Source organism: Dendronephthya gigantea, unplaced genomic scaffold (genome assembly GCF_004324835.1).
Source record: "Dendronephthya gigantea isolate DGI-Jeju-01 unplaced genomic scaffold, DenGig_1.0 000051F, whole genome shotgun sequence".
Taxonomy (NCBI): Eukaryota; Metazoa; Cnidaria; class Anthozoa; order Malacalcyonacea; family Nephtheidae; genus Dendronephthya; species Dendronephthya gigantea.
Window position 1 is genome coordinate 855,313 of NW_021163061.1, and position 8,791 is coordinate 864,103.

At 37.8% G+C, this 8,791-nt stretch overlaps 1 protein-coding gene across 1 annotated transcript; it reads left to right on the plus strand.

Annotated features, from left to right (window-relative positions):
* Positions 1-1,408: 1,408 nt before the first annotated feature.
* Positions 1,409-8,223, plus strand: LOC114528859 (solute carrier family 2, facilitated glucose transporter member 10-like). Its single transcript, XM_028550578.1, has 17 exons — positions 1,409-1,569; positions 1,652-1,696; positions 1,924-2,020; positions 2,341-2,426; positions 2,980-3,096; positions 3,173-3,279; positions 3,669-3,752; positions 3,977-4,080; positions 4,214-4,322; positions 4,482-4,571; positions 4,909-4,995; positions 5,076-5,186; positions 5,416-5,458; positions 5,770-6,348; positions 7,026-7,148; positions 7,324-7,456; positions 7,575-8,223. Exons 2-17 carry the CDS (start codon positions 1,681-1,683, stop codon positions 7,708-7,710), a joined length of 2,022 nt encoding a protein of 673 aa, XP_028406379.1. The 5' UTR covers positions 1,409-1,569; positions 1,652-1,680; the 3' UTR covers positions 7,711-8,223.
* The last annotated feature ends 568 nt before the right edge of the window (positions 8,224-8,791 follow it).

Sequence of the window (8,791 nt, forward strand, 5' to 3'; positions counted from 1 at the left end):
CAATCACTTGAAATCATTAATATTTATACTTTTCTCCATGTGATCATGAAAACATGTGGTAAAATATCATTGTTTTCGATCTACAGAAAACACCCTTGCAGCGAGCAAGTTCACGCTTTGTGGGAAGAGTTTACTTTAGTGGAAAGGCATTTACTACTCCAGAGTTTAAAATTCAGTGCAATCGCAAACTGATAAAGTTTCATTCTTTTAAGTTCCAGAATTTTTACCTGGTAAATTCCTCGTCGTCACAAACGTCTCAGGCTTGTTCATTTTCTAGAGAATTTCATTACCCAGCCGTTCGTAAACGTTTCATCCATCATCTCGTCCATCACACACGCGATCTCTAAGCACATGTAATTTCGGTCGAATACGCGTTTGACAGAGACTTAGCCGCGGGCAAGTTCGTGATAAACTGGAAGCGTCTGGAAATTGTTGAGATAAAAGGATTTGAAATGTACCTTTCTTAAATCGCATTACTGTGTAACCCATGTTGGCTCTTCAATGACACTCTAGCTCCACTTGAGGATCACACGGGGAGGTCTAGCTGAGGCGTCGATGACAGACGTTTTAAGAACGCGTAAAAACAGCAGGAAACAAGCTAAGCTTTTACCTGGATAAACGACCGATCTCCAAAACAGAGGATGATTCTTATCTAGCCAGATGGATTCTATTTTATATAAACTGTTGATATTAAAAGTACTAAACTGATGGAAAGAACTGTAACAATTGACAATCAATGACAACGCAGTATTTTTGATATGAAACTGCGTGTTTGGGAGTTGTTTCAGTATTGCGAGGACTGTCTTGCGCATGTCAATATATCAATTTGGCGAAAACGATCAGGTATTGGGTGTATCATATATATATCATGTCAGCCCCACCTCACAGACCGACAGACGACGTCGCCGGCACCGTTTTTGCTAAACCACACCACAATATCAAATCAAGCTTAGCCAAAAGGATTCTTTTTAGCAAACTTTCCCGGGGGTTAAATTTAATTCGTGTCTCGTGGGAGGAGATAAGACGAGAACGTAAAAGGTTGTTGCTGGGCGTCAATTGGAAGATTCTACCAGGATTTTTTAAAAATAACTGGAAAACGAATAGGTCTTGGTTTGATCGTTTACCAAACCAAAATCCTTAGCTATTTGGCGACTGGAATTATTGGGGGGGGGAGATTCAAGGCAGACTGAGTTGGGCGGGCATTGTTGCCCACCGCTGCACCTCCGGGTAGGCAGCAAGAGTGGGGTCTGCACCCTCCCCCCTTCCAGTCCAACTAAGAAATGCAAAATGAAACAAAGCTTAAAAAGGGACAAACTCAATTAACTAATTAAAAACTCGTTTATACCATTACCTGTTATCACTGGTTGTTATACTGATGATGCGAAACCCGAGCATGGTACGATGTTTCACGACGATTTCCGTCGAATGTCCGTCCGAACACCGAGATAGTTTCTGTAATCCTTTGTTCTTCGTTTCTTCTTTGTTCTTCGTTTAAAATTATTATTTTGTTAAAAATAACATCTTTAACAATGCACAGTAGTCTTGTTCAACATATCATTGTGATTTAAGGTATCTACAGTGGAAATATTCAAAATTTCGATCCATTTCACACAAGCGATTCCTCCTAATGGTTGCCCATGTTCTTTTGTAGATTAATGTGCTCAATGAACTAACTTAATCATGATGAATGAATCAGGTTTGAATTTCACTAAATAACTTGGGCATTATGCTGTTATTTTCACGTAAAATTACCTGGCTTTAGACGAAGAATGACGGGTTTTATCAAGTGACAAAAATGACAGGTTTTATCACGTTTTTCACTGACTTTATCATGCTGATGTGTGGAACAATCCTTAGCTAACGTGAAATACGATAGTATTAAATGGTATAAGGTAGTACTACCACTAGTGATGGTGTTTTTAGACAATCTGTTGGATGATTCCTCCAAACAAGAGGAACGTTTGTACCATGAGATGGAAATGACAGAACAACCATCTGTGGAAACTAGAGACACTCCTGGGTATGGCAATGATATTTGGTATATCTGTACTGTACCAAGACTTTTCATCACTGCGGCCGGTTGTATAAATACGTAGTTCACTTTTAACTATAGTTAGTGACAGAATTGACCAATCAGAGTTATGTATCGCTGAGTTAACTACAATTTAACTATGCAAAATGTGCGCATAGTTAAAAGTTTTATACAACCGGCCCCAGATGAGTAAAGTTGTCTGCCATTAGACAGAGTCAAATATGTGAAGATTTCAAACTAATAGGCTGGTAAGACACAATGCTATCCATCACCATTATCAATAAATATACCCTGCTCTTCTTGTTTAGATGTATCAATATCAGTGGCTCAACAAGATATCTGATTGCGGCCATGGTTGCCTCTCTTGGTGGCGTTCTGTTTGGATATGATTTAGGTAGGAAGAAACACGTCCATTTACATATTTTATCACACAGCATGCATCTGAGTAATTGTTATTGCCTTTCTAAAACCTAGTATAAATGTAATCCACTAATCTGGAAACATACTTTCAGTTGGCCTGTGAAGCAAATGAATAATTTAGACCAGTGGAGACACCATGGGGGCCGGTTGAATAAACCTCTTAACTACATTTTGCGTAGTTAAATCGTAGTCAACTCAGAAATACATGACTCTGATTGGTGAATTCTGTACTAACTATTGTTAAAAGTTAACTACGTTTTTATACAACCGGCCCCAGAGTGTGAAGAGGTTTGATCAGAGTGCATTAAGGGTTGATCTATACATGTCTAAGGCAAGGGGATGTGCAAATGAGCTACAGCAACCCAATAATAAGTCTGGCTGTGGTGCAATACCATATAAACTAGGTGAAGCATCAACATTTCCATTTATTGCCAATGGCATTTCCATTATTATTTAATTATTACAAATATTTTGTTCTCCAACTTGTTGTTGGTTTTACCTAACCAAAATCATAACATGTTGTTTAGGGATTGTATCAGGAGCTATGCTTCAATTGAAAGAAGATTTTCGACTGGACTGTCAACAACAAGAAATGATTGTCAGTTCCATGTTGTTTGGAGCATTGCTTGGCTCATTGGCAGGAGGTTAGCTTCAGAATATGAAGTCAAGATGTTTCCTCGGAGTTGCTGTTTCTTGAATGTTAAATATTTCTGTTCCCAGGATACATAATTGACTTCTTTGGTCGAAGACGGACGATAATTATTAATGCATTTGTATTTTTTACTGGTGCTCTGATATTGGCCTTTGCTCCAACATATTCATTACTGGTGAGTTTGCAGCTCTGGTGCAGCCATAGTACTTTCTGTACTTATAACCATGAAGGATGTATTACAGTGTATCTGACTGCAACATAGCATCAAATGTAGTATAACAACTGCCTAAAATAGACAACACTTCTCAACGTTTCAACCTGAGGGCCTTCGTCAGGAGAGTTAGTATGATACTAACTCTTCATACTAACTCTCCTGACAAAGGCCCTCAGGTCGAAACGTTGAGAAGTCTTTTGACTATTTTAGGCAGTTGTTATACCATATTTGATGCTAAGTTGTTTAAAGACGCTGCCACACTGCTCTCTGGTTATATTTGACTGCAACGTAGGTTATATGGAGGACATTGCCTTAGATACTAATCATAATGATACATTTGTTTTTGATAGATTGTTGGTCGACTCATCGTTGGTTTTGGAACCTCTCTGTCAGCCATCGCAGAATGCATTTACATTGCAGAAATTGCTCCCCCTGTGAGTATGCGTGGATATCTCCTAGGATGTGGAGTGGGGAATTAGAGGGAGGAGAGTGACCTTGATTGGAGGGGGCAGATCAGTGTCCCCCTTACCTCTGATAATTGGTAAAATTGTAGCACCAAGATGAATTAGATGATCATAAGTGCAGCTATGAAATTGATTTGAGCAATATTGATTGTTCTTTGGTAAGATTTTAACACTAGGTATTCTTCTTTCTTCAGAAACGGCGAGGTCTTCTAGTAAGTTTGAACGAGATTGGTATTGTATGCGGTCTTTTGTCAGCCTATCTGGTCAACTATATGTTTATCAATACTGACAATGGCTGGTGAGTGTTGTTTTGTAAAATTATGTAGATTTATGAAGATGTCTGTGATCCTTGCTTGAACAAAATAAATAAATAAATAATAATAAATACTTGAATAACACACACAGTTAACGTTTGGCCTTTATCATTTTAGGCGTTACATGTTTGGACTTTCTGGCATTCCAGCCTTGATACAAGGCTATGGTATTATCTTTCTACCCCCCAGTCCAAGATGGCTTGTCTGCCAAGGACAGGATGCTAAAGTAAAGAAGATTTCTCATATCTGGATATTAATACTCATCAGACTGAAAAAAAATAGTTGCATAGTATTGGTTTCAAATTTAGGATGAGAAAATTAAGTTTTAATCACACACAAAGTTCGTTATTTATTTTCATTAAAGCTTGCCTTTTTGTTTGTCCAGGCATTGAGAGTAATGAGATTACTGGATCATGCTGATGTTGTACCTGAAGAAGCCATAGAAAAAATGAAAGATGCTCTCAACCTTGAACATGTAAGAAACTTGCAGCTCTCGGGAGCTTTCGTCCAATTGGATAATGCTGTTCTATGCATCCTTTCTAAAGAACGAAGCTATGCTATTGGTTGAAACAGAAATGTGTTGTAAAGTTCAGCCAATGAAAATCATTCTTGCGAGGACCTGCAACACTGACACTACCCAAACTTTCCTCAAAAGCGAATTTCTAAGCAATAATTTCCAACATTCTGGGGAATAGGATTAAGTTTTGGATTTGAACATTATCAAAATTACAACATGTTAAAATAAGCTCTCTGCTGCATCATTATAAATGTAGCATAAACATTGATAAATTCCATCATTTCGTCTTTTTTAGAAATACAACATCTGTTATTTATTTGGCCACCATGAAAACATGAGGGACAGAATGTTTGTAGGTCTTGGAATTGTGTTTTTCCAGCAGGTAAAATATCTCACTTCTCGTTCACTTTACAACGTTTCACATACACACAGCTGTAATTGATATCAAGCACCACCATTCAGTTCACAGGCCAGCCAAGCGTCTTGTATTACGCTCCATTGATATTTGAAAACATCGGATTTCGTTCACATTCTGCAGCGACTTTGGCTACCGTGGGAATTGGTCTGACAAAGGTTTGTTTTCAATGAAATCATAGATTTTTCTTCGGTTTAAATGGGCTTGCATTTTGCAATGTTTTACTCAGAATTTCACCGCCATTCTTCCTCAACGCAAGTTGATCATTGCAAAGAATATATACAACTGAAAAATGAGCAAATATTTTTAACCCTCACTTGGAAGAATACTCAACATTTATCTACAAAACTTCGAAACATAATCGATATTCTTTTAATACAATTTTAGTTGGTTGCAACTGTCGTCACGTTGTTTTTGGTGGACAAGGCAGGTTCGTCAATCGTCAGTTTGAAAACATAATACATAATGGCACCTAGTTTTTATATGCATTCGCAACAATTTGCTTTATCTAGCTGTGGTTTAGGATTGTTTTTCTGGCTGAAAATTCATCGCTCTTAACCTACGTATCATCTAGTTTTGCTTTCTGTCGCAGGGACGAAAACGCGACAAATGCTTACTGAATTTTTCTCAACTGCTTCCGATCAAATCTTAGCACAGTTTTAGTTAAAGTATACGAGTTTCGCTCAATTTCGCATGCAGAATACATTGATATTTCTAAGTGTATATATTTGATTTTCCAAGGTCGTCGTCGGTTCTTCCTGGCTGGCTCCATCATCATGACCGTCAGCATTTGTCTTCTATTTACCGTAACACTGTGTTCCCCCGGGTCATACCATCACGGGATCTGCGAGAATCCTCGTGGACACGGGAGTCCACCTATCAATGCAACATCCCCCAGTCCTTCGTATACCTTCATGACCACTACTTGTGTTTACCATGTCAATAATCGGTCCACTTTGGCGAAAGACATGAAACTTTCTGTTCAACCATCATTCACCACGTTACCTATACTCAACACGAACTTTTATAACGCATCAAAGACGCAATCCTTTAGATCTTTCACGCAACTGGAACTTCAAACGTCTACAACGATCATTCGTGTCAATTCGCCGTTGTTTTCTTCAAAACCTCAACTGGATCAGAGCGAAGTAAGGCTTCTTTGTTACCCTCAGCCATCGCCGAGTGGCGTGGAGACACATATTGCAACCAAGAAGCGGTCTACGAATGAATCAGATGATGAAATACCAAGTTTCGTTAAATATTTAACGGTATTCTCTCTCATGGCCTTTGCTGGGGGATATTCTGCCGGTTATGGACCAGGTGAGGGGACATGAACTAAACTAACTTTATTTCTACTAGATAGCTCTATCAGTTCTTAACTGTTCTTCCTAGAGGTCCAGTAAGGATCATCTCTTATTGATCCAGTGTTACTACCGGAGGAAACCTAAACTAAACTAAGCTAACTTTATTTATACTGGATAGCTCTATCAGTTCTTAACTGTTCTTCCTAGAGGTGCAGTAAGGATCATCTCTTATTGATCCAGTGTTACTACAGGAGGAAACCTAAACTAAACTAAGCTAACTTTATTTATACTGGATAGCTCTATCAGTTCTTAACTGTTCTTCCTAGAGGTGCAGTAAGGATCATCTCTTATTGATCCAGTGTTACTACAGGAGGAAACCTAAACTAAACTAACTTTATTTCTACTAGATAGCTCTATCAGTTCTTAACTGTTCTTCCTAGAGGTCCAGTAAGAATCATCTTTTATTGATCCAGTGTTACTACAGGAGGAAACCTAAACTAAACAAACTTTATTTATACTGGATACCTCTATCAGTTCTAAGCTGTTCTTCCTAGAGGTTCAGCTAGGATAATCTCTTATTGATTCAGTGTTACTACAGAAGGAATCCTGGATAGCTCTATCTGTTCTGAACTGTTCTTAGAGATCCAGTTTTAATGATAATAAGATTTAATGTCAATAATTGTGTTATTGCAGTGAGTTGGTTGGTGTTGAGTGAAATATTTCCAACAGCCATCAAGGGTCGGGCGTTTGCAGCGACGACGGTTCTCAACTGGACTTCAAATCTCGTTGTTTCTTTAACAATGCTGGATCTTTTGGGTAGGTATTTCACATGCAGTGTTTCTCCATTCAAAGTTTAGCAAACAAGCTTTTTATTAGATAACAAAAGCTGTGTAGAACAAAAGGACAAATAAAGGCTAACAAAACGGAGTGGTGTGTCTTCATGAAAATCCTGCGTGTATTTTTTTATATCATTTATTTTTATATCATTCAGATTCTATTGGTGTTTCCTGGACATTTTTTCTTTATGCTATTCTCGGGCTGCTAGCAATTATTTTCATCTTCAAATTTGTTCCGGAAACGAAGAATCGCTCCCTGGAGGAGATCAATGCCCTGTTCTCAACGAGGTGAGTTTGAAAGATTTGTATTCCGTTCTGTGAGTTGAAAATCCTATACTACTTCTGTTGAAAATCCTAAACCTTTACTGGAAACATCACGATAGTTTTTCCTGTGTTTATATTCCAGAACCTCCGTTCTTCAAGATTGTTCGTGCTTGCCCTCAACACGAGTGCTTTGTTGCAACCATTATAAATATATTTCCTCGGGTATCGAGCAAGATAATGGTCTGTTATTTGACCAGGATATGGAGGTGGAGAGCTAGGATTCCAGGAAACTTAAATATCTTGAATTTAATAACACCTCTTTTTAGTCTATTTATATTTCAATAATTATTTTTAAAAAACATTCTGTAGATATAAATATATAGTGAATAGTGTAAGTGTAGATAGTTTTTATATAGTTTTGAAAACCAAAGATAACAAAGTCCTGATTCTGCTAAAGTAAATGGCTGTATTTTAACAATTCTTCTTCTTGCAAAATGGCTGATTACAGTCATTTAATAATTTGGTTACTCTGCCAACTTGCTTATGAGAAATGTGGGGCAGTGAACACGTCTGTGAGTACACTTAATCCAAACTTAATCTCGAACGATTTCCTTGCAATTTAAAACCGAAAACAATTTATTCAAAGCCAATAGTACAGGAGGAGTTATATTCAGTAATACGATCCCAGTTTCTTTCAAATATTAAACGCAATATTTTTTAATTACGCCACATTCTTGTTAAACCGCATCACTATTATAGCGTTATCTTTCATTTCAACGATATTGCTAATAGACTTGGCTCCTACGAACTTAATATATGGGCTGGGCCACTAATTTGCTAATGGCTTATAAAGTAAGTCACGCACAGTTGAAACCGAATATGTGGATGTATATTTTGACAGTTTGTCGGCTTGCTGAGCCGGTTCATACGATAATAGCCAGCCGCCGATAAGGGGAAAAATATCGAATCGAAAATGTCACCAGAAAAGTCACTTGATTCGTGCATGATTGACATATGACATTCTTGTATATATCTCAAACAATTGCGTTTAAAATGTAGCGATTTTCATGAAAAATATCGAGCATCCTGAGAACTATTCTAGTCAACCATTTACACGATTTTCAAAATATCTTAGAGCCTTTACGCGCTGCGAAGCAATTAGCTTGAAGTTATTTATTATTTATGATTTCTGTGAAGATTGTCTCTCTGATGCCCCCCATGTAGCATCGTTTGCCCAGGCAACTTGTTTCCACACGCAAACTATTTGTCTTTGTCACACCAAAGACTTCCCTTCGATAGTCTATGGTCGCACAAACAATGAAACAAATCCTTCATCTGCACGTCAACAAATCGATCTCC

What these genes read in the sequence shown, in the direction of transcription:
- LOC114528859 (XM_028550578.1), top strand. An exon ending in GCTTGGCTCATTGGCAGGAG is followed by an intron (nt 3,097 to 3,172) that starts GTTAGCTTCAGA and finishes TTCTGTTCCCAG; the next exon opens with GATACATAATTGACTTCTTT. An exon ending in ATGCTCTCAACCTTGAACAT is followed by an intron (nt 4,572 to 4,908) that starts GTAAGAAACTTG and finishes CGTCTTTTTTAG; the next exon opens with AAATACAACATCTGTTATTT.